This window comes from Myxocyprinus asiaticus, chromosome 9 (genome assembly GCF_019703515.2).
Source record: "Myxocyprinus asiaticus isolate MX2 ecotype Aquarium Trade chromosome 9, UBuf_Myxa_2, whole genome shotgun sequence".
Classification (NCBI taxonomy): domain Eukaryota; kingdom Metazoa; phylum Chordata; class Actinopteri; order Cypriniformes; family Catostomidae; genus Myxocyprinus; species Myxocyprinus asiaticus.
In genome coordinates this window covers 52583831-52610703 of record NC_059352.1, presented here as the reverse complement: position 1 = coordinate 52610703, position 26873 = coordinate 52583831, and the positions used below count along the sequence as shown (strand labels likewise).

The window sequence follows — 26873 nt, the reverse complement described above, 5'->3', positions numbered from 1 at the left end:
AAGAAAAACGTGCGCATTAACCCCGCGCACGACAGTGCCAACCGATGTCCATCCCTCTAAACTCAAACAGTCCATGTACGCTTACGAGAGCCCCGCGATAACTTTGCTGTTGGATTGCTCAAGTCCAGTGTTTCTATAAAAAGTTTGTGAGACAGAATTACATAACAGAAAATACTCTGTAAAACAAACTCCAGCCAATATGCAGAATAAACACAAAGAACATGTACTGTAGATTTATTCACAGAACTGTCTCGAAGGTGTGTTCCTCCCCAAAACAAGCTCCAGCCGCTAGCGGAACCAGCACAAAAAAAAAAAACCCATTTAGTTTACTCGGACAGACAAACGAATGTTCAGTGAGTCGGCTGCTCATGAGTGCAGCAGATGATGTAATCTTTCCAATGTCCTGCAAAAAATACTCCACAAAACAAACTCCAGTCAATAGCAGGCATAAACACAAAGAAGGAGCAGATTCATTCACAACTGTCCCAGAGAAGTGTTATTCCATAAAACAAACTCCAGCCACTAGGTGGAACCAGCACGAAAAGAAACAACACTTGACAGTCAAGTGTAGGTTCAGCGAGACAAGCTCACTTGGAGGCAACATGAGAAACACACCATGACTTCCTCAGTCCATCAACTTTATGAAAGACATTGCTTGCTGTGGGCATGCAAATACCTTGCAGCCATCCTTAGTATCCATTCTCAATTTGGCCGGGAACTTCAGTGTAAAAGCGACCTTCCGTCAATGCAAACGTTTCTTGAAGGAGTGTTATTCCACAAAACAAACTCCAGCCGCTAGGTGGAATCAACACAAAAAGAAACAAAAAAGGCGCTCAGCTTCCTCAGACAGTCAAGTGTATGTACAGCGAGACGAGCTCACTCGGGGGCCACATGAGAAACACCAAATGGTTTACTCACCCCATTGTCTCTATGAAAGACAATGCTTGCTGGGGATATATAAATACTTTGCAGCCATCCTTAGGATCTATTCTCAATTTGGCTGGGAATATCAGTGCAAAAGCGATCTTCCGTTGATGTAAGAGTTTCTTGCATTCCTTGAATCGATCAGGTTTCTCTCTTGTCTAATTCGCAAAGTCCAGGAACAAGAAAATCTTGTGATTCTTCCAAGAATGTTTTCCTTTGCTCCTCGCTTCGCGCAACACGAGATCTTTATCGGATGATCTCAGAAATTTGGCCAAAATTGATCGGGGCCCGTCTCCCTCTGCAGATCTCCGAGCTGGAACTCTGTGAGCTCGCTCGATTTCCAGCTTATGTCCTGTTATGTCGAGCAGACTCAGAAAGAGCTTGTCTAGGAATTTTCCTGAGCATTCTTCATGCTCCGGAATTCCAACAATTCGGACGTTGTTTCACCGGCTACAATTCTCAAGGTCTTCTAGTTTTTCTAGAAAATTTTCGGATTTGCAGCTAATTCCCTCTCCGATGACTCCAGATAATCAATCTGCCTTTCGATGTCCGACAATCTTGTAACCAACTCAGAACCATCACAGTAATTGATCGACGTATTACAGCAAGATCTTCCAGGTCCACTATGACTTTCATCAGCATCACAGTCATGCTCGCCAGTTGCCGTTGGATTTCTCCTGCTGTATCATCCAAACTGAGTCCCTGATCTGCGGGCCTATCTGAGGTTTCAGCTTGAGCAGATAAGTGTCTTTTAATGTCTCCAGACCCCGAGGATTTTGAATTCTTTGTCATGTTGACTTCATAGAACAGTAATGTAGCAGGGTGTATCGAATCTCACTGGTTTATAACATAAAAATAATTAAAAACTAGTAAAGTGCGCAGAGCTCACCGTTTACACGTCTGCTCCTCGCATGGCTATGTATAAAATAGTTCAAAAAATTCATAAATTCTGATTTCTGAAAGAATGAAAGAACTGTTTGAATGTGCCTCTTCTTTGTTGTTAAGGAGAATTTGGTTAAAAAAAATTAAAATAATTGGGCGAAAACTTGGCCCAGCCATTTTTATTGAGGCCCACCCAAAAGTGATCTCTTGGCTACACCCTTGATTGATATAAGTAGGAAATTTTTGCCTACGGTGGGTAAGGGACCATCTGAAAAGTCCACACATTGTGCAAAAACTGTGGATTTTTTCTATATAAATGTTCAATAAGATGTACAAGATTACGCAGATCGAAGAATGTATGAATACAATCACTGAGTCATAAAGTCAAGAACTACAGGTGAAGGAAATAATTAATAAATAAACAAAAATGATTAAAAAAAAAATACTTATAAACCAACCAAAATGTATTCATAAATAAGATAAAGAAGATAAATAATTAAAAAAATAAAAATACATATATTTTTTTATATATAAAATATGTATTGTTTCTACAAGTCATGGGTCAGGAAAGTTCTCATTTTAGCTTATAGGAAAGGACATAATTTTTTAAAATTATTATTAATAACTCTTAATGCATTTATTGCTAAAACTGTGGAGGATGTGGTAAGGGGCCGTGATTCCCCCACAAACTGAGTGTCCCTTACTTCAGAAGTGGCAACCCTATTTGTATGTGTGTTTAAGATTTAGTGACGCTCCCACAGCTCTACTCCACAGCGCTCACACACTCTGCTGCTGGCGTAGAACAGGGCGATGTGTTGTCATACAGAAGGGTGTATTGTGTGGAGAATGAGCTCTATTGTCCAATCACTGAATTTGACTCGGTCACTCTTTTGCTGACACTTGATGTGTGACGTGTGTTACCATGGTGACGGTAACAGATGACTATTCATACACTAGATGGCAGAGTGTTTAGTGCATCATTAAGAAACAGCTTGAGCTCAGATGGCAAGGGTTTTTTTGGAAATATTTTCTCTGGCAGAGAAGAACTTGTCTGAAACACAACTTTTAACCGTGCTGATATTCAGAACTTGTGTGATGTTGATGAAACAAGCAGCAGAATTCTCCTTCTGTAATTGGTCAAATGTCCTGATCGTCATGTTTAACATGCTAAAAGTGTGTTTGTCTACACCAGGTGTCTGGATATATGCGGTTATAACAGTCTTCTCTATTATTTGATGAATAACTGTTACTATGATCGATAGAATATGTACTCAAACATCTCTTTTAAATAAAATTCAGTTCAACACCTGCTTTCCTCGGGTGGTAATAGTGCAATGTTTATTGCAGTGGGCAAATAACACTGACTTTTGTGAATGAAGCATAATCTATAATGAGCCTAATTTAAGGAGTGCCAATGACTTAATTTAAATATAATGAGGCAGAATAATCTTAGCACAGATCACACTAGAAGACAAGTGGTTAGTGAATAAGATGCCAGTTTTTGCACTGAAAAATCACATGCAACAGTAGCGCAACTGTTTAGTGAATTTGTAATAAAAGCAGAAAACAGTTGTTTGATTCACTATGGTGTCATGTTACTGCAGATATCTGTGTGTTACTGTTGTAATCGACTGCTGTACTATAGTTTAATCTCTTAAACCCGGAGCAGCCCAGTACCGGGCCGAGAGGGGGCGCTGATCACGGAAAAAACAATATTATGGTATTACTCAACAACCACTAGCTTGATCTGCACTAAATTGGTGTCGTTTTAAAGCGTAGACTCTTATCTTTACAATGAATATAGCTGATCTGACCAATTCTCACTTATTGTAAAATACTGCTTTTAAATTTGCTGATAAATTAGAACTTCCATTTTCAGAATTTGTGATTGCAACAATCATATTTAGAATCAGTAAAAAGATCAAAAGGTCACACACCCATGTGTCATATACACTATATTGCCAAAAGTATTCGCTCACCCATCCAAATAATTGAATTCAGGTGTTCCAATCACTTCCATGGCCACAGGTGTATAGAATGAAGCACCTAGGCATGCAGACTGCTTCTACAAACATTTGTGAAAGAATGGGCCGCTCTCAGGAGCTCAGTGAATTCCAGCATGGTACTGTGATAGGATGCCACCTGTGCAACAAGTCCAGTCGTGAAATTTCCTCGCTACTAAATAATCCACAGTCAACTGTCAGTGGTATTATAACAAAGTGGAAGCAATTGGGAATGACAGCAACTCAGCCACGAAGTGGTAGGCCACGTAAAATGACAGAGCGGGGTCAGTGGATGCTGAGGCGCATAGTGCGCAGAGGTCGCCAACTTTCTGCAGAGTCAATCGCTACAGACCTCCAAAGTTCATGTGGCCTTCAGATTAGCTCAAGAACAGTGCATAGAGAGCTTCATGGAATGGGTTTCCATGGCCGAGCAGCTGCATCCAAGCCATACATCACCAAGTGCAATGCAAAGCGTCGGATGCAGTGGTGTAAAGCACACCGCCACTGGACTCTAGAGCAGTGGAGACGCGTTCTCTGGAGTGACGAATCACACTTCTCCATCTGGCAATCTGATGGACGAGTCTGGGTTTGGCAGTTGCCAGGAGAACGGTACTTGTCTGACTGCATTGTGCCAACTGTGAAGTTTGGTGGAGGGGGGATTATGGTGTGGGGTTGTTTTTCAGGAGCTGGGCTTGGCCCCTTAGTTCCAGTGAAAGGAACTCTGAGTGCTTCAGCATACCAAGAGATTTTGGCAATTCCATGCTCCCAACAGTTTGGGGATGGCCCCTTCCTGTTCCAACATGACTGTGCACCAGTGCACAAAGCAAGGTCCATAAAGACATGGATGAGCGAGTTTGGTGTGGAAGAACTTGACTGGCCTGCACAGAGTCCTGACCTCAACCCGATAGAGCACCTTTGGGATGAATTAGAGCGAAGACTGCGAGCCAGGCCTTCTCGTCCAACATCAGTGTCTGACCTCACAAATGCACTTCTGGAAGAATGGTCAAAAATTCCCATAAACACACTCCTAAACCTTGTGGAAAGCCTTCCCAGAAGAGTTGAAGCTGTTATAGCTGCAAAGGGTGGGCTGACGTCATATTAAACCCTGTGGATTAAGAATGGGATGTCACTTAAGTTCATATGCGTCTAAAGGCAGATGAGTGAATACTTTTGGCAATATAGTGTATCTTTGGAAAGGTCTTGATTAGTAGAATATAATGAGCAGATTTGTTTCACTCAGAGATCAAACTACAGTGAGTATTAGTGTGTGAAATGCACATGTATAATAAACCAATTGTGACGAGGAGGAGGTTGTAGCTGGCCCGTGAGGGTGCACGGCCGGCACTGAGTCAACTGATCAGCGGGAGAGCGAGATAAAGGGGAGCCAGAGACGCTAGTTCGAGAGAGAGTGATTCACACATGCAGCCACACTGTGTGTGTTTATGTTTGTTTAAGTTAATTTATGCATTAAAGTTTATGTTGATTGTTCAGCCGCTTCTGCCGTTTACCTGTTACACAGATTACTTCATGAAAAATAAACATGATTTAGAAAATGGCATATCACAACTTACAGGAGACAGTTCTGAATCAAACAAGCCCACACTCGATGTAATACGATGAGAAGATCCTGAAATATTCCTCAAAGAGTGTCATCACGACAGCTATGGTGGCTATCAATAAGTTTGTTATTAGTGGGTAATAATTTGAAATAAGAATTTTTTATATTTTTTCAGATGTTTGCCTACATAGTTTTCAGTTACTTTGTTTTTATGTTCAATAAAACATGTGAATACTTCTTTTTGGACACTTAAATAAAAATCCACCTTGGGCACCGTGGTTCCAAATGTTATAACTTTTGATTGCTTTGTACTATCACAGTTACACAGTTTTTGCTGGTATAGTTGACATGTTGGAGAACAACACCAAAGTTAATTTGATGATCTCAGGGCCATCCCAAGCAAAGGGTGGGGCCCATGGCGAGGTCGAACTCAGGGCCACTCTAAAGCACGAGGCCTTGTGTGACCTCACTGGTTACGCCGCCGTCAGGACGGCCCTGGATGACCTTCCATACTGTCTAAAACAGAGATGCCCAAACCAGGGCCCGCGGGCCAAAGTTGGCTCATGATGACCTTGGCCCGCCTTACAGTATATGACAAGAGGGAAAGGATTTTAAATAAATAAATACATAAATATATGCTATTCATTGCATTCATTTAGAAGATATCAGAGTAATGTTTCTTTTTGGGTTTTTTTGTATAAAAAAATACATCTTCAAATATATCTTCATTTGAATTTTCGCTGAACATTGTTTGTTTCGTGCCATCCGTTGTGCAGTTGCCGAGTCGGTGACGGATGCCCGCGCCATAAACGCGCACAGACGGGCACTCCGCTTCTCACGCCCCGCATCAGTTCGGTGTCGTGCTCCCGCGCTAAAATGACCAAATTCTACAATGTAGTTGATAATAATATTAACAAAAGTAATATCTGGATGTGTTAAATAGCCGTGATGTTAAATAAAACATTATTAATGATACAATAATAATGTTACAGAACATTTACCACTTTTAGTGTATGAACCATATCTTCATTGTTAAATGTTCATTTTTGCATTGTTTTAATTAATTCGCATGATGTTTTTTATAAGCTCCTCATTCCAAATCTGGAGAAATGCTATCATCTATTCTTCTATGTCAGTGCATTAGTTTTGTAGGCTATGTTAATTTAATAGCCAAAATATTTAGAATTTGTTTTTTTTCATTCAGTAGCAATGCAATGTAGAGTTCATGCAATTTTTTAATTATTGAAACATGCCATTTTTAAACTGAATTAATTGTTTAAATTGAAGTATTTGACAAAAAAAAACAAAAACAAAAGTCACAAGGTTAGACAAAAATGACCCTTTGGAAAGGTAATAAATGCCCCCCATATGAGCCGTGAAAGGGGGTAATTCCTCCCAACCCCCCGTTTTCAAAAATGTATTTCAGGCCCTGAGTTTGTTATAATGCAACGTTTACTTTCGGCCCACGGCCCTCAATCAAGTTTGATTTTTGGCCCTTTGTAGGAAAAAGTTTGTGCCCCTCTGCTCTGAAAGGTATAATGTCAAACACAATAATAACTGAAGTGTATTTTTAGCACTGATGTTTGTGTGTTTTGTAAGCAGTGTTGAAGCATTACAGTTTCTAAGCATGATCCTAATATATTTATTCAAATGTTGAACTGATACTATGAAAATGACTTTGCTTTTTTTCTCTCTCAACGAAAGTTCAGGCTGGTGCTGTGTGTGTGTGTGTGTGTGTGTGTGTGTCTCTTTGGAATTGTGTTGTATTATCTAATATTCATGTGTCGTTTACTCAGTCGTTTAGTTCTGGGTAACGGATCCCGTTTGGGAATGTGTCCAGCACCAGGCTGTTTCTGACCCGAACATCCAATGAGACGAGCCGTCAGCAGATACACAAACACACACACACACATACGCACACACACACAATCTACACCCGCATAACTCCACACAATTCAAGCGCAACCCTTGTGTGTTTGTTTATTGCATATTTGGTCAATTTGATCATGATAATTGCAAGTGCATGATGAGTGCAATGAAACAGTCCACAAACTCTTGAGATACAGCGGAACAAACTCTTGCCATAATTTTTTGTGTTTTACTGTTTAATAAACAGAAACAGGAAGTGTATGTGTTCATGGCTCACAGCATTTAAAGCGAGTATCTGAGTGTGCAGATAACAACATTTGCTTGAGTTTGTGAAGGTAAGAGTTGTTTCATATCAGTAATTAATAGTGCACATCCACACTTCTTTGAAAATGCATTTCACTTCGTTTACACCTCTCATCCACACTGGAACGACTTTTGCAATCGCTCTCTAGTACTGCGTATACTTCAGAAACTTCATTTGAGTTTTTGTTCTGGTTGTGTGAGTTTTGCTTTTGTAGTTGTGTGTGAATCATTCTGAAACACATTTCTGTCTTTTCTTATCAAACACACACACTGTCCTGTGTTCTCTGACAGCACACGTACATCACCCAGACGTCTATTTGATGTGTGTGTGTTCACATCTGGAAGACATACTTGTTAGGTTGTTTGCTCATATGCAATATGTCTATAATATGTGTCTTCTCAGATGTCAATCAGACTTTCAGCAGATGTCTGTGAGACGTTTTTGATTTAGAGTGTTTGTAAATTGGATCTTTTGAAGATGTTCAGGAGATGTTTATTATAATGCGATGCTTTCCAGATGAAAAGATCTATAACAGACATCTCAGAGACATACATGTGCTATCTGGGTTTTATTCTGCCAGAAATGTCTCGCCGTATCACGTCAACTAAGTGTTTCCTGAAGTTGTGCTGGTGTTATCATGGTTTAGACCAGCTGACAGGTGCCCAGAACTCCTTTTAAAAACATCAAACCAGACCGGTCTCAACTCTCCAAAATCAAATCAAATGGTTTTCAGATGACAGAGATGCTTGCTTTTCATTTAAGCAATATTGTACAAGAGGTTGTGTTGTATTGTGAAAATAGTCACAGTGAAATGGTGTTGCTATATGGGCAATATACATATTAATACTACTTAAGCACAAATATTCTGTTTAATTTTATTCTTCTGCTAAATGGTGTTTCCTGTCAGAACTGTTACTATATTGTGTATTTTTAAGACGACTGGAACACTGTATTGACCAATCAGCATCCAGGACCACAACTAATTCAATATTTATTTTAGCATATGTTTACCTATCAAAATTGTTATTAAAATGCCTTTTTGTACTTCAGTCGCTAAGAATACAAATGGAGTGGCGAGTAAGAATGTGTGTGTGAGTGTAGTCTCTTACGTAAAGTCAATTGCATCAGTGTCCTGAGATAACCTTCAGTTTCCTGCTGTTCTCTTGTGATAAAATACAAGTCATAACAGGCGGTTTTTTATATCAGCCAGTACTTGGCTAATTTGCTATCAGTTGATAACACTGTTTACTTGGTTGATGACAAGAATTGTGTCACGTTCAAAATCTGCCAGTACTCTTGTCATTGATGAATAATGCTCATTTTGCATATTGTGTATTTTACATTTCATTTCAGCAATTTTGTGTATCTATCATGTGCCAACAGTAGACTGTATCTTTTGTAAATGTGCATTGTTAGTGTTCTAATACAGTGTTTCCCAACCTTTTTTGCCATACGTACCATCACAGCACCATCAGTAAGGCTCAGTTACCCCTTCATCAACACAAAACCAAAGATGTGTACCAAATCATTTAATTTTATCATTGATATTTAAAGTATAATATACAGTCAGCCGGTTGTTATTGCAAAATAAACCCCAACAGGGTGTTCAGGAACCCGACGTGAAATGGATTATTACACCACTACTAACCAAATAAATAAATAAATGGATATAAAATACCGATTTGCACTGAAATTATGTAATTATGTGAGAAGAAAGAAGTCGCTGAACTGCCGAATTCCACCTTCGGTTAGCGTGGGTGTTTATATTGTAAATAATGACCATGACTGCTCATTATCCTGCTTATTACAAAACTACTTATCAAATAAATAAATAAATGGACATGAAACATTGATTTATTAGCTCACCTGTAGAGATCATACAGTGATCCGAGCAGTAGGAAAGATGACTCGCAATAACCGGATTACCGGTCTGATACGTCTTAATCCCAGGATATGCGCTTGTTACTCAGAAATAGATGGTGCCATTGGCCAATCAGAATCGAGTATTCCAGAGACCCATGTAATAATAATTATTATAGAGCTGTTCAGCTTGTAGTTCAAAAACCCGAAGAGAATTCGCCATGGGTTCCCTCAGGATTTTCCTATGTGTTTTAATTATGGGGTTTTTGAATTTATGGGTAAAATAAGGTCTGTGGGAAACACTACTTGACGATACGGGGACGTTTTGTTCTACAACATAAATTACACACCGTTATACCTCAAACATGAATTTTGAAGCCATATTGAATTACACACTTTAAACACACACACACACACACACACACACACACAGTGGCTTAAAAAATTACGATTGTGGTATAAAAGTATGTAATTTATGTTGTTGAACAAAACGTCCACATGTATCGCCAAGTAATGTTTACCACAGACCATAATTTATTCACAAGTTCAAAAACGAAAATAAGTTCTGGGTTCACCTACAAATTGACGTCACGGCTGAACAGCTCTATTGATCAATCACTACTGGTTTGATCTCTAGACATCTCTATTAGGACTGGATATTGATACAGATTTTCCGATTCGATTCTGATTCGCAAGCTCTCGATTTGATTCGATTTCAGGTTCCAATTCATTTGGGTATAGTTCAGTTATAATGTTTATTTTAATTCTCTCTCAGCTAATACCGTTAATTATACAAGGGACTTTCTAACTTGAAAATATAGATTTGACTAATTTTATTTTATCATTAGTTTTTCATCATTTGAGCTTTTTTAAACTGTACAAATCCATGTATTTCTTCAATAGATATGTAGTCTTGAAAATGCATAGATTATATTGCATATATGTTTATATATATATATATTAACATGCATAATTTGTACTATTTACAAGTATTTCTACTGATATGTAGAACAAGTGTTAAAATGATACTGTCTCTTTAAGAATAGCGGCAGTTCAGCGAGCGTCTCACAAAAGTGTTTTCGTTGAGCACATAATAACGAGTGAAGTCACATCCGTTTAAATTTCTATTTATTTATTTTTTGATCAACAACTGACTGTAAAGAACAGAATAGATATTATTTAATGACAAATGGATTGCGTTGATCTCTGAGCGAAATATTTAGTAAAATACTGCTGTTGTGTAGGCTAAATAAGGGTGTTTCTAGTTTTATTAGTTGTATTTGTGTAAATGTATCTAAGTTTAATGCTGTCACACTAATTAAGATTTAATGTTATGCCAGATAATTACTGATAGTGTAAATAAATGAAATGACTGTTTACGTTTTGACATCAAAAGCAGAGAAAAAATTGATAATGATTTTAAATTTCACAGAGTCTCACACATGATTCAGAGAGACAAAACTGCTGTGCAAGAGCGGAAACGAGGGTGAGAATGTTTGTGTCGGTGTTTGTGCAAAAGAAAACAAGTTGCCAATGGGGTAAGAAAACTTATCTTGTTTTCCCTTTGAATCTAGTTTTATTCGCACCCCATTGGCAAATAGTTTTTTGTTATTAAAGGCATAAACATTACTTAATTTAGTTAGATTTCTCTGTCATATTGCTTCTCAAGTAAATCTATCTTGTTTTAAGAATGAGATATTTTTACTGGAAAACAGGACAAAAATAAGAAAATGAATTTTTTTTTGCAGTGAACTTGGTCCCAGATGTTTCTCCCAATAGAGTGCAACTGTCTTGTTCCAGAAGTAAAAATCACATTTATGTTTTCCATAGACTAACTGATTTTCAATGGTAACTTTTAAATCTTTAAAGACAGGCCTACCGTGAGTGCTGAGGTTGATAATTGATGGTATAGAAGACATCAGTCTGCATTATTTCAACTTCATTGTTTCAAAATCATGTTTAATAGTGCAAGCCTTGGTGAAGAACTACACTACCCATAATCCTAAAGAAAGATCCACCAATCGGAGGATCACGTCAAAATAGCTCCGCCCACTCCCATGATGCACTGTGAATGACGCAATCGAGTCGCTCTCCCTACACACTCAAACTACTTATATATTTGTATATATATGTTTATATATTTTGCAGATTATAAGAACACATAATAACCTAAAACCAATTTTACATCGTTTTTCATTTAATTTCATCATTTGCAATACTTCATGAGATTGTAGTTCATACCCTCATTAAAGACGTTAAAGGAATAGTTCACCAAAAAATACAAATTAGCTGATAATTTACTCACCCTCAGGCCATCCAAGATGTATCTGAGTTTCTTTCTTCATCAAAACAGAATTTAAGATTTTTAGGATTTCATTTTAGGCCTCCTCCTTTAAACAATGCAAGTGAATGTACTCACTATTGGTGGTCCAAAATGCATATTTAGGGTGAATCAAAATAATCCACACGACTCCAGTCGACAAATAAAGTTCTTCTGAATGCAAACGATTAATTATTTTTAGAAACATAACAATACTTATATACTTTTTAACTACAAATGTTCACTTCCGTACATCTCTGTGATGCACGCTCATGAGAGGGATGACGTAAGCTCGTTGGTAAGGACACGCGTCACGCGGAGGAGGAGTCAGGAGTTTCATTGTTTACAAGAGAAACTTGCACAAACCACAGACCAAACGCCGTTCACAAACCAAAACAATCAATCAGTCGCACCAAAATACCACCAACACATCAGTTTTAACACACGAGGGGACCGGGTTTTGGATCATTGCTACTCTCCCTTCCGGGATGGCTACAAATCCCTCCCCCGCCCACCATTTGGCAAATCGGACCACTCTTCCATTCTGCTTCTGCCCGCTTACAGGCAGAAACTGAAACAGGAAGCACCCGCCCTCAGAACGATCTAGTGCTGGTCGGACCAATCAGACTCTACGCTACAAGACTGTTTTGATCACACGGACTGGGAGATGTTCCGATCCGCCTCTGGTGACGACATCGAGCTTTACGCTGATAGCGTAACGTGTTTCATCAGAAAGTGCGTAGAGGACATCGTTCCGACCAAAACAGTACGGATCTATCCGAACCAGAAGCCATGGATTAATAACGATGTTCGCACGGCACTTAATGCGCGGACCTCCGCTTTTAATTCCGGGAACACGGAGGAGCATAAACAAGCCAGTTATGCCCTCCGAAAAACTATCAGAACCTTAAAATGCCAGTACAGGAGCAAGATTGAAGGACAGTTCAACACCACCAACTCTAGAAGCATGTGGCAGGGAATTAACATCATCACGGACTTTAAAGGGAATAAAACTCCGCCGTGAACACCGCTGCCTCTCTCCCGGATGAGCTAAATACTTTTTATACACGTTTCGAGGGAAATAACACCGCCCTCGTGGAGAGGTTAGTTCACTCTCCGTCTCTGTAGCGGATGTAACCCGATCCTTCTGACGGGTGAATATCCGTAAAGCCGCGGGTCCAGACGGCATTCCGGGCCGTGTCATCAGAGCGTGCGCAAACCAACTGGCTGGTGTTTTTACGGATATTTTCAACCTTTCCCTCTCTTTGTCTGTAGTCCCCACATGCTTTAAAACATCCACCATTGTGCCTGTTCCAAAACAATCAAAAATAACTTGTTTAAATGACTGGCGTCCTGTTGCTCTGACCCCCATCATCAGCAAATGCTTTGAGAGACTAATCAGAGATTACATCTGCTCTGTGCTGCCTCCATCACTGGACCCATTGCAGTTTGCTTACCGTAGCAACCGCTCCACTGATGATGCTATTGCATCTACAATACACACTGCTCTCTCCCACCTGGAAAAAAAGAACACTTATGTGAGAATGTTGTTTGTAGACTACAGCTCAGCATTCAACACCATAGTGCCCTCCAAGCTAGATGAGAAACTCCGGGCTCTGGGCTTAAACAGCTCGCTGTGCAGCTGGATCCTGGACTTCCTGTCAAGCAGACGCCAGGTGGTTAGAATAGGCAGCAACATCTCCTCATCACTGACCCTCAACACTGGAGCCCCGCAGGGCTGTGTTCTCAGCCCACTCCTGTATTCCCTGTACACACATGACTGTGTGGCAACACATAGCTCCAATGCCATCATTAAGTTTGCTGATGATACGACGGTGGTAGGTTTGATCACTGACAATGATGAAACAGCCTACAGAGAGGTGGTGCACACTCAGACACACTGGTGTCAGGAGCACAACTTCTCCCTCAACATCAGTAAGACAAAGGAGCTTGTGGTGGACTTCAGGAGAAGAGACAGAGAACACAGTCCCATCACCATCAATGGAGCACCAGTGGAGAGAGTCAGCAGCTTCAAGTTCCTGGGTGTCCACATCACTGAGGAACTCACATGGTCCGTCCACACTGAAGTCGTTGTGAAGAAGGCTCATCAGCGCCTCTTCTTCCTGAGACGGCTGAGGAAGTTTGGAATGAACCGCCACATCCTCACACGGTTCTACACCTGCACTGTGGAGAGCATCCTGACTGGCTGCATCTCCGCCTGGTACGGCAATAGCACCGCCCACAACCGCAAAGCCCTGCAAAGGGTGGTGTGAACTGCCAGACACATCATCGGAGGTGAGCTTCCCTCCCTCCAGGACATATATACCAGGCGGTGTGTGAAAAAAGCTCGGAGGAGGGCCTGGGTAGCTCAGTGGTAAAAGACGCTGGCTATCACCCCTGGAGTTCGCTAGTTCGAATCCCAGGGCGTGCTGAGTGACTCCAGCCAGGTCTCCTAAGCAACCAAATTGGCCCGGTTGCTAGGGAGGGTGGAGTCACATGGGGTAACCTCCTCGTGGTCACTATAATGTGGTTCGTTCTCGGTGGGGCGTGTGGTGAGTTGAGCGCGGATGCCCCAGTGGATGGCGTGAAGCCTCCACACGCGCTATGTCTCTGTGGCAACGTGCTCAACAAGCCACGTGATAAGATGCACCGGTTGATGGTCTCAGATGTGGAGGCAACTGGGATTCATCCTCCATCACCCGGATTGAGGCAAATCACTACATGACCACGAGGACTTAAAAGCGCACTGGGAATTGGGCATTCCAAAATTGGGTGAAAAATCCCCCCCCCCCCCAAAAAAAACCTCGCAGGATCATCAGAGACTCCAGCCACCCGAGCCATGGGCTGTTCTCACTGCTACCATCAGGCAGGCGGTATCGCAGCATCAGGACCCGCACCAGCCGACTCCATGATAGCTTCTTCCCCCAAGCAATCAGACTTCTGAACTCTTGATCTCCCACAATCAATATACATCAGCACTGCACTTTATTAATCTTATTATCTCACACCGGACTGTCATAATTATATTCTCACTTAACAACACACTGGCAACTGACTATCAACCGACAGCCTGAAAGTCAATACAGCACAATACAACCTACTGTACATTTTATATATACTATATATACTATTTTTTATTGTATAATGTGTATTCTATATTGTGTGTTTTTATTTGTATATTGTGTTGAGCGTAATTATGTGTATATTAGATGTTTAAATTGTGTTGTAAATCTGATGTTTATTGTAAATTGGTATATGTCTCATCACTGTCACGACTGCTATGTTGATCGGAACTGCACCCAAGAATTTCACACACTGTTGCACTTGTGTATATGGCTGTGTGACAATAAAAGTGATTTGATTTGATTTTGAAAACAGTGCAAAACAATTTCAAAACAATATAAAATAAAAAATAATTTCCAAATAATAATAATAAAAAACATTACTGCAGTAAATAACTATCCTTTATTTTGGAGCAATGCCGTTGCGTTATCTACTTGTGCTTTTTCTTTAGCAGAAATATATAGGCTATATGACTGTCAGGAATTCAAGCCACAAGTTGTAGTTAGTGAAACCAAGTGTGAGAGCATTTACTGAGATTCACAGGATTTACACAGTGAGATCAATGGTACAGGTGATATCACAGAAGAGAAGCTTCACAAACTTTATGCAGGCAGTGATGAGTGAGTGAATTGAGTGCAGGTGCGATGAATTAGAAATTGGGTGATGAGGAGCGGAGTGCTGAGGGAGGTGCAGAGCCCAAGGGAGGTGTGACAATGCCAAAGTTTTCACACATACCTGAGTTCGCTGGAAAAACAGCACGGGCACAGCCAATGAATTCAGATATCGACCCTTTGTTTCTTTGGATGGTCTGAAATCCTCAGGGGTAAAATGTTCACTACACACTCTCCAGTATTTGAGAGAATATAGGGGTGTACTGATATCCTGGTTCAGCGCAATAAGTCAGAGCTTCAATCGCTCATGATCATGTATAGGCAATCGATGAAAAGTTCATATTTTTCCCAGCGTGCATTTTCTTTGGGGTTTCTGAAGGTTGAAGCATCCAGGAAACACACCCCAAATTACCATTATGAACAATACACTTATACAAATACAAATCTACAGCAAAGACAATTAAACTTTTGTACAGCGCTCCTTCTCTTGTAAATATTGACACGCTTCCTGACTCCTCCTCCACGTGACGCGTGACCTTACCAACGAGCTTACGTCATCCCTCTCATAAGCGCTTGTCACAGAGATGTACGGAAGTCCGAACATTTGTAGTTAAAAAGTATATAAGTATTGTTTTGTTTCTAAAAATAATTAATCATTTGCATTCAGAAGAACTTTATTTGTCGACTGGAGTCGTGTGGATTATTTTGATGCACCCTAAATATGCATTTTGGACCGTCAAAAAATGGAGTACATTCACTTGCATTGTTTAAAGGAGGGCTGAAATGAAATCCTAAAAGTCTTAAATTCTGTTTTGATGAAGAAAGAAACTCAGCTACCTCTTGGATGGCCTGAGGGTGAGTAAATTATCATTGCAAATTTTCATTTTTGGGTGAACTATTCCTTTAAGTACACAGAGTTGTATCTTTTTGTTTTTGCTTCAAATCAAAGTTTGTATTGTTGTGATTCACCTCGGAGCTGGTTGGTATGGTACATGGCGCACAACTCCTTTATGAAGGATTTTATGAAAAGTCAATTGGAGAAATGAATGGGAAAAATACTTCCAAAATCCAGGTGGCTGAAAAAGTTGGCGTTCACTATTGCGTTCTATTTCCTAAGAAATAAAGATAGACATAACTTGTGGTCATACACTTAAGCCCAAAGTATACTTCGGTTTTGACGCGAACGCTTACCATCTGCGTACAATCGAATGCTAGCCTTTCAAAGTATACTTCATTTGACTATGCGCGCATACACAGGAGGTTGCCGCATGTGCGCTACGACTGCTATAGAGTATAGACCCATAAAGATGTCGTTATATTCCTTCAGACTCGAGTTATTCAAATGTATCTCCTGACCTCCAGAACTAATTGCTACCCTGTGTATTTTCCTGTTTGATAAGAGTCTTTACAAACACATATTGCCCCTGTTGACAGTGTTTGCTCATATTTCTCAGGCCTCTTGCTGGTAGTGTTCAGACACTAGTTCAATAATGTGACAACCAGCTGGCTAACTCACCAGACGGGCTGTTTAATCATGGATGAGATCATTTGCCGAAATCAATGGAATATGCAACTGTGATTTTCCGAATGGTCGCACAGGAAGGACAACTGTAGTATCAGCTGATTGGCAAGCCAGAGTACACTTATAGTGGATCATCAAGCAACGTAAAAAAAATGTGCGTCACGCACCCAGTACGCAGACGCCTAGCATTCGCGTCTGACTGAAGTATACTTTGGGCTTAAGAGGATAGATATATAACATTAATAGCTCAGATTATTTAGTTTTGGTGTTCGAGTTCATATTGAGATCACTAACTTTTGACTGCAGAGTTTGTGAGCACAGTTTGAGACACTGTTGAGATCTCTTCTGAAAGTCTAGAGGAGACAGCTTCTCTATTTGGACGCTATTTGGACTGTTTAATATAAATGTGCTGCTGTCAGTACACACTTCAGACATTTTAAATCTTTATTATAGTAGAATCTAGTAGGCCAAAAGTAGATTGAGCAACTAAAATCAAAATAAGATAGTAATTAAGTTAACATGACTGTAGATCAGTTACTGTAGACTCAGTGTTCTCCAACAAACCTCTAAAATCTCTCTCTCTGTCTCTCTGTGTCTCAGGATGATGCGTCGTCACAGAGTGTTCTTGATCTGCACGGTGGGGCTGTGTGTCATTTCCTTCCTGCATTACTACAAGGCTCTTCACTACGTATCCCTGTTGAGGGAGCTGTCTGCACCCTACCCCAACATCAAGTCCTTCATCATGGTCACTGGATTCTTCTGGAAGGAGGGGACCACACCGCTGTCTAGCGCAACCCCTGAGGAAAGACCTCCTCTGGCTCATGAGCTGTCGGACAGTAAGGCTCGGGCTGGAGGAGGTGGAGGAGATCTGGATCCACAGCCGTGGAGGAGACCTGAAGAACCACAGCGCAGGAGCTCAGCCACAACAGATGTAAGGGATTATGTCTTTTTTAGAGGTGACTACTAGCCTCACCAAATGGAATAGTGACAATTAAAAATAGTGATCATTTTTAACCAGGCTTCCCAAACACTTGACCAACTGCCGGGTTGGACAAAACAGATTCCGCTAATGGGCGGGCGATAGAAGCAAATCTTTACAAAACTATATTCTTGAATTTTCTGGTCGATAACAATATATATATATATATATATCATTATATAAAGGGGATCCAAAACCATACAGTGGTGGCCAAAAATATTGGCCCCCTTGGTAAATATGAGCAAAGAAGGCTGTGACAAATAGGAGAAGACTCAGAGCTGTTATCTTGGCAGAGGGAGGTTGCACAACGTATTGAATAAAAGGGTGCCAATAATTACCACACATATATTTGACAAAATGATTTGTTTTTTGATAAAACTTGGGTTGTGTTTGGAATTGTTTGATATCCATTGGAGGATACATTTTTGTGAATATTTTGAATGAAAGATCAAAAGGATTAACAATAAGGACATATTTTCCACAGCCATCTTTGCTCATATTTACCAAGGGTGCCAATATTTTTGGCCACAACTGTATGAAAAAAAGTTATGAAAGTATGTGACTCTTTTGGTGTTAAATCACTTTCTCCTGTTCCATCTTAATATGCAGAGACAACTACATTGCCTGGCCAAAAAAAAGTTGCCGTTAGGATTTAAATAAGCAGATCCTTAAGAGCCTATGATTGGATCATTATTACAGTGATTAATATGTTTCAGATGGCAACATTTCTTTTAACCCTAACTGATGCGGTGTGCAGCTTCTCATTTCTTAAACAATCATGTCGGAAGACGTATCCCATTGTCGTAGAAAAGATGTTACTGTGTTTCAGAAGGGGCAAATTATTGGCCTGCATCAAGCAAAGAAAACACTGGAGATTGCTGAAATCGCTGGAATTGGGTTAAGAACTGTCCAACACATTATTAAAACCTGGAAGGACAGTGGTGAACTGCCAGCTTCACGGAAGAAATGTGGTCGAAAAGAAATCTTGAATGATCGTGATCGGAGATCACCTAACGCTTGAAGTCACATCGTAAAAAATCGACAGTAGAACTCGCGGCTGTGTTTAATAGTGAAAGTAAGAACATTTCCACACGCACAATGAGACGAGAACTTTTTGGGGATTGGGACTAAACAGCTGTGAGGCCACAAGAAAGCCACTTGTTAGTGAGACTAATCAGAAAAAACAATTTCAGTTTGCTAGGGAGCATAAAGATTGGACTGTGGAGCAATGGAAAAAGGTCATGTGGTCTGATGAGTCCAGATTTACCCTATTCCAAAGCAATGGGCATGTCAGGGTAAGAAGGGAAGCACATGATGCACCCGTCATGCATAGTGCCCACTATACTAGCCTCTGGAGGCAGTGTTATGATCTGAGGTTTCTTCAATCGGTCAGGTCGAGGCTCAGCAATGTTATGCGGTAATAAAATGAAGTCAGCTGACTACCTGAATGTACTGAATGACCAGGTTATCCCATCAGTGGATTTTTCTTCCCTGATGGCACAGGTATATTCCAGGACGACAATGCCAAGATTCATCGGGCTCAAATTGTGAAAGAGTGGTTCAGGGAGCATGAGGAATAATTTTCACACATGAATTGGCCACCACGGAGTCCTGACCTGACCTGTGCTGGAGAAGACTTTATGGAGTGGTTCGACTCTCCCATCATCAATAGATCTCGGCCAAAAATTAATGCAACTCTGGACAGAAATAAATGTTGTGACGTTGCATAAGGTTTTCGAAACAATGCCATGACGAATGCGCACCGTAATCAAAGCAAAACACGGTCCAACAAAGTATTAGAGTATGCAACTTTCTTTTTGGCCAGGCAGTGTATAAGTAAGCCACTCTGTTAATTTTCTCAAAAACTGTAAACACTGTGTCTCTGTGGTGCAATAAAAATTCCTTTGTTTGTTTTGAGCAACCCATCCAGCCCAAAACAATAACATTGACTCAACCAATGGCGTGAGTTGGGGGGGACTAACTGTTTGTTCGATCAACTGAAGACAGGGGCCGTATTTGGATGGCTGTTTGAAAACAATGTTTACTTTTGCAATTCCATTTGGTGCCGCAGAAAATGACACACTTCAGCTTTAAAATAGGCCTAATTTGAACAACTTTTTATTTAAACATTAATTTACTTTAACAGATATCGACTCATGATGCTCTGCCCTGTTCTCTTTGTCAGGTTCAAAAGGGAATTTTGGTTGTCTGGCAGCCCAGTATCCCAACCAATCAGAAGCCTGACCCAAAGAGAGAGAGCGCGGTCAGAGTTGTGATGAAGAATCTGCAACCCCAACAAACGTCAACTCCAGACCCGCTGGAATCTCTGGGTGACTTGCATCGTCACAAACACGTCCTTCAGGATGACCGCACCCCTTATTTCGTTCGCACTAAAGCAGGTGCTCTGTGCTTCCGTCAGGGGACGGAGTTGGCACCCCTTAAAGACGAGGCGTTGAAAGCGAGACCCACAGCAAATGGTGCGGGTCAGCGGAGAATACTGCAGATGCCTGACGAGTCCAAGACTCAAGGCAAATCTGTGGAGGAGTCCAGCCCCGCTCGAGGGAAACCAAAACGTGGCAAACGGCTGGTGAAGTGCGTTTGTCGGCCAGGGTGGCACGGCTCATACTGCGGAGTGCCCACTATGGTGTACCACTCTAATCTGCCCACAAAAGAGAGACTAACGCCACGTGAGATGCCCCGACGCATCATAAATGCCATCAACGTGAACCACGAGTTTGACCTGCTACACGTGCGGTTCCATGAGCTCGCTCAGGCTGTGGATCTCTTCCTTGTGTGCGAGTCAAACTTCACGGCATACGGGGAGAGACGTCCACTACAATTCCTGCATCTGCTGCTCAATGGAACATACAGTTACATTCACCACAAGATCCTGTACGTCTTTCTGGATCACTTTCCCGATGGCGGCCGACAGGACGGTTGGATCGCCGACGACTACCTGCGCACTTTCCTGACTCGTGATGGATTGTCTCGAGTGGTGGGCTTGCGGCCCGATGATGTTTTTGTCATCAATGACGCTGATGAAATTCCAGCTCAGGAAGGCATTCTTTTCCTCAAGCTTTTTGATGGTTGGACGGAGCCTTTCGCTATTCACATGCGGAAGTCCCTGTATGGATTCTTCTGGAAGCAGTTGGGATCCCTCGAGGTGGTGTCAGGGTGTACTATCGGAATGCTGAAGGATGTGTATGACAACGATGGGATCCGGCTCCGCCGCCGGGAGTACTACACCATGCCGGGATTCCGAAAGTACGAGAACGACACCGGGCATATCTTGGTGCAGTGGTCCATTGGAAGTCCAATTCATTTCGCAGGTTGGCACTGCTCCTGGTGTTTCACGCCAGAAGGCATCCACTTCAAACTTATTTCAGCTCAAAACGGGGACTTTCCTCGGTGGGGCGACTATGAGGACAAGCGTGACCTCAACTACATCCGGGAGCTGATCCAAACAGGGGGCTGGTTCGATGGCTCTGTACAGGAGTACCCACCCACAGACCCTAAAGAACATATGTACGCCCCTAAATACATGCTAGATCATTACGATCACTACCGCTACTTGTTGGAGAACCCGTATGCCAGGCCGTCCAAGCTGGGTGGTGCATAGAGCAGTCTGGGTAGTTTGTAAAGATGCTTGATTAAAGACAATAAAGAAGGGGAACGGTTGTTGGGGGAGGGAGAAAAGAGACCACCGTCCAGTTCCTTTCTTTCATTTTTCTCTCTCCTATTGGTCAAGACTCTCTGCCCCACCTAACACGTCCAATGGCAGAAGACTCAAGCCGGTATCAAGATATTGAAGATATGCCTTGCAGAGAACTAAAGCAAATCTTTCTGTTTAGTTAGATGTTTACATATGAGGGACTATGACAGATATTAGAGACTCCCTTGGTTCATTGTAAGTGACTGTACAACCCCTTTCTGTGTGAGGATGTGTATGTGTGTGTGCGAATGAATGTGTGTTTGTGTGTGATTTCATTGGTGCACAGTCTTGCTTGCACTCCAGAATCCAAAAAAGAAGTCTCATTGCACAAATGCCACATTTTCTGTGTTTTTTGACGGCTTGTAAATTTCTCCAGACTTCTTAAGTCATTGTGTACCATTGTAAGATCTTCTGAATGAGTTTGTGGACGAGAGAGAAAGAGAGACCATTTGAGAGAAACAGACCCGTGTTTGAGCTCTGCAGAGTTCTGATTGAGCTGATGTAGGAGGCGATGAACAAAACAAAGTGCTACAATTCCTGTCAGTGCAGAGCAAGACAGAAATGATCTTCCTGTCAGAGAGTATACTGAAGCTAAGAAAAGCAGAGCAGTTTCCAAAAATAATCACGAAGATATGTAATGCTTGTAAACAGGGGACAATGTTAACCACCCATTTTACCCTCAAGTAGAGCACTGAGGAGACGCCAGATAAACTTAGACACGGGCCCTGTATAAAAACCTAGTGAGCTGCCTATGTAGGCATTCTTCAGACCCAAAGTCTGTTCCAAAAGATAGGAAGTTTATGCTTGTAAGGTACCTTCTTTTGTATGAACACTAAGGCAGCATCAGATGGAAAGGGCAATGAATTTGTGATTTAACTGTCATTTCGAGAATAATTGTATAATGCACAAATTTACCACCTATGTAGAGCATTCCAAATTGCTTACTGAGGCTGTTCAGCTGCATGTGTACACAGTAGACAGTGAGGCAGCTCACTCGGGTTTGAAACGGATCCTTGTAGTGTTTGCTGGTTGGCTCAGTTATGTTGATGCACAGATCAGTGTTCACTGCATACAACGGTTTTCAATCAAATCAAAAATCAAATCAAATCACTTTTATTGTCACACAGCCATATACACAAGTGCAATAGTGTGTGAAATTCTTGGGTGCAGTTTTGAGCAACATAGCAGTCATGACAGTGATGAGACATATACCAATTTACAATAAACATCAGATTAACACAACACAATTTACATATCTAATATACACATAATTACACTCAACACAATATACAAATAATAACATACACTGTACAGTATACAATACACACAATATAGAATACACATTATACAAAAAAATAGTATATATAAAATATACAGTAGGTTGTATTGTACTGTATTGACATTCAGGCTGTCAAGCGAGAGAAGGAAACAGTTTCTTACGAAACACTCTGATCTGGAAATTCCCTGTTCTTAGAACAGTGTAGTCAGCTGATGCATCAGAGAACTGTGAGGAATAAAATATTCACAGTGGCACCAGAGATCTGATGAGTATCAGAACATTTGAAAGGGAGTGTTCTGGGATAACTCATAATCATTTACTAATGATGTTTAGCAGAATGTTTACACTGCTCTTTAGGTAAATGGTAACTGGAGTTGTTAAAGTCAACATGAAATTAAAGTAGACTTCTTAATACATGTTCATGGTCTTATAGAGAGCAACAGTCTGAATCCGGAAGTAAAAATTCAATTTATTTTCTCCTTGGGTGAAGAGACAACTTTAATGACAACTTTTAAATCTTTAAAGACAGGCCTACCGTGAGTGCTGAGGTTGATAATTGATGGTATAGAAGACATCAGTCTGCATTATTTCAACTTCATTGTTTCAAAATCATGTTTAATAGTGTAAGCCTTGGTGAAGAACTACACTACCCATAATCCTAAAGAAAGATCCACCAATCGGAGGATCACGTCAAAATAGCTCCGCCCACTCCCATGATGCACTGTGAATGACGCAATCGAGTCGCTCTCCCTACACACTCAAACTACTTATATATTTGTATATATCTGAATATTTTGCAATGTACGTTAAATGTATTGTTTCTTTACTTTCAATCAATAGTTTTATATTTTTCCAAAGTTTTTAATGTGATGACTTCATTTGCAGTGCTTCATGGGATTGTAGTTCATTCCCTCATTAAAGACGTTAAGTACACAGTCTTGTACCTTCGTCTTTTTGTCAGATTTTCAAACACTTTTTTGCTTCAAATCAAAGTTTTTAATGTTGTGATTCACCTCAGAGGTGGTTGGTTTGGTTCATGGCGCACAGTTCTTTTATGAAGGATTTTATGAAATCCCTATAGGAAAAACGAAAGAGGAAAATACTTCCGGAACCAAGATGGCTAAAAAAGTGGATGGGCACTGCTGCGCTCTATTGTGCAAAAGTTATCTGTGCATGTTATTGCAAAGAATGTTTTTTTTTAAATATGTAACATTATAAAAGTAAAATGGGTTGTAAATGTTGTTTCATGTTGACTTTAAGCTCCAAGAAAGGACAAAATGTGTGTCTCACACACGCTGCTATAAACAGTTGAGCAGATATGTGCGGTGTGAGTTCTTATGGCAGCGAGTGAAGGGTGTGTTTGTGTTTGCAGGGGGGAAGGAAGGGTGAGACCTCAGCAAAACTCTGAAGTCATTTGAGGCCACTGAACATTCACACTAAACTATATATCAACACAAGAGAGTAATGCACTCATGCTAACCAATTACTTCAATAATTACTCACAAATATCTCTGTTCCCCCTCCCCCAACACATTGTTTTTAGAACGATTGTGTTGTGAAGTGTTTGGCTTCAGATCAGATTTCAAAACAGGTTCATTTGATGGAGAAAATTCTTGTCCAGAAATCATGGTCTCTCTCTCCCTCTCTCTCTCTCTCTCTCAGTTAAGAACCTTCCTCTTTTTTTAGCTTTTCGTTTTTCTTGTCATTTTTGTTTATGTGCTGTTTGCTGTTGTAAATGTTATTGCTGTTTACATTATTTATCTAATTTATTACTCTCCTGTTTCTGTGTTTAAAAGGGACGATTGTTCTGTTTGAGGAGAGAGATGCAGAAAGTCCTTTTCTGACACGTCTCTGTATATGAAACATTCATCGAATCATCTCTCTCCTGCTCATCCTTCCATCCCGTCCCCTTACGCTATAATAGTCATCTTCAACACGGATCGCTTATGGAAAATACCGTGAACCGTTTAGGCCTGAAACATACTCTACGCAATTATTTGTGCTCCTCTCCTTCTTGTCTTGCTTACGTAATTAAAGGGATAGTTCACCCAAAAATGAAAATTCTCTAATCATTTACTCAACTTCATGCCATCCCTGATGTGTATGACTTTCTTTCTTCAGCAGAACACATTTGAAGAAAAAGAGAAAAATATCTCAGCTTAGTAGGTCCTTATAATGGAAGTGGATGGTAACATGATTTCTGATGCCCTAAAAAGACACATGCACAACACACCCGGAAGAGCATGCACTCTTTACAGCTGAGTAGGAGGAGCGCTGTACAGACCGAACACCATAAACTATTTGAAGAAAATGTAAACAAAGGTGTCAGAATATTTTGATTTAAGAGGAGAAGAGGAGATCTCTCTGATCAGTAGCACAGGGAGATGGAGGAGGCTGGACCAACAAGCCTCAATGAGACAGAGAGCTCAGGAGACGTGGTGGTGCACATGTAGGCAATGCCAACAGAGGTAGAGAGCATGTGCTGCAACGAATGGAACATTGCCATGCCATCGCTGGAAAGACCATGTGACCTCAGCCCTCATGAACGCGCATACTGCTGCTTACCGGTCACAATGATTTACAGTTAAAAAAGTACTTAAATATTGATCTTTTTCGCAGCGATTGTATCGCTTAAGACATTCATTTAACCACTGGTGTCGTATGGATGACGTTAACGCTGATTATCTGTGCTTTTTTGGGCATCAAAAATCGTGTTACCATCCACTTCTGTTATAAGGACCTACTGAGCTGAGATATTTTTCTATTTTTGTTCAAATGTGTTTTGCTGAAGAAAGAAAGTCATACACATCTGGGATGGCATGAGGGTGAGTAAATAATGATTTCCATATTTGGGAGAACCATCACTTTAATGGATGTTGTGATAACACAGTTCTCAAGGGGGCGACAGAGTTTCCTTCAAATGTCTTTGCCATTAAGTCTGATGTGTTATTATTCAGGCAGCTAGCTATAATCATTTCGACGGTTTAACTAACTTGCTCAGAAAGATTCTCTGCAAACTATTACTCCTCCATGATAGTAGTGAAAGAGAAAACTGACCGTAGAAGACAGCCACTAATGTTTTCTATAGCGACTCTTGCGGTAACATTTATGAATTGCGGTCTGAAACTTTTCAGAACAGTATACGCATTTGTGTACTCGCATATGAGTTTGTTTCGGGCCGTTATCTTGCTTTTGTCTACCTGTGAAACTACTTTCTCATGTATCAGGGAGTTTGATTTATTGACATGCAAAGTACTGACATGCAACTCATGTGCCGTTTGTTTGGTTTTGTGTTCTGTGATATATTGATGAATGTCACAGATTTTATAACGGAATAGCAGGTGTTCATCTGTGTTTCAACACAGATCAAAGGGAATGCTGATGTTAATCATGAGGTGACACACACACACACACACACACACACACACTCTCCCACACACTCACAAACACACATACACACACACACACACTCACACACTCTCCCACACACTCACAAACACACAGAGACACACACTCACACACACTCACAAACACACACATCAGACACACACACACACACACACACTCTCCTACACACTCACAGACACACACACACACTCACACTCTCTCCCACAGACTCACAAACACACACACACACACACACACTCACACCTGTAATCTTTCAGGAAATAACAGTGAATATCCAGCATTGTCAGGTGAAATAACCCTGTGCTGTCAAACTGTTCATATCTGCACTGCATTTTATTATTTTCCAACTGTAACTTATTCAGCATTGTCTGCTTTAATATATTAAAGGATGTTTTCTCTCTTTCTGTCTGGGTGAAGTTAAAATTTCTTCCCAGCTTAACATGTATTCTTTCATAAGAAGCTGAGCCAGTCATATAACAGGTCAGATATATTTAACTCATTTTCATTATAAATGATGCACTGAATAGATTTTGTTCCACATATGAAATAAGTATTTCTGGTGTGTTATGTAACATTAAC

At 40.7% G+C, this 26873-nt stretch overlaps 1 protein-coding gene across 15 annotated transcripts in view; it reads left to right on the top strand.

Annotated features, from left to right (window-relative positions):
- mgat3b (beta-1,4-mannosyl-glycoprotein 4-beta-N-acetylglucosaminyltransferase b) overlaps window positions 1-26698 on the top strand; it is a 38663-nt gene extending 11965 nt beyond the window's left edge. For 9 of the 15 annotated variants that reach the window (XM_051706933.1, XM_051706929.1, XM_051706932.1 and 6 more), the window contains 3 exons: window positions 10833-10886; window positions 17517-17847; window positions 20081-26698. In XM_051706933.1, the coding sequence (XP_051562893.1) occupies window positions 10843-10886; window positions 17517-17847; window positions 20081-21514 (1809 nt within the window). In that variant the 5' untranslated portion in view covers window positions 10833-10842 and the 3' untranslated portion in view covers window positions 21515-26698. Of the gene's footprint in view, window positions 1-7141; window positions 7572-10832; window positions 10887-10917; window positions 10939-17516; window positions 17848-20080 lie in introns of those variants that run through there. The other 6 variants (XM_051706940.1, XM_051706937.1, XM_051706936.1 and 3 more) reach the window with 3 other exon arrangements.
- The last annotated feature ends 175 nt before the right edge of the window (window positions 26699-26873 follow it).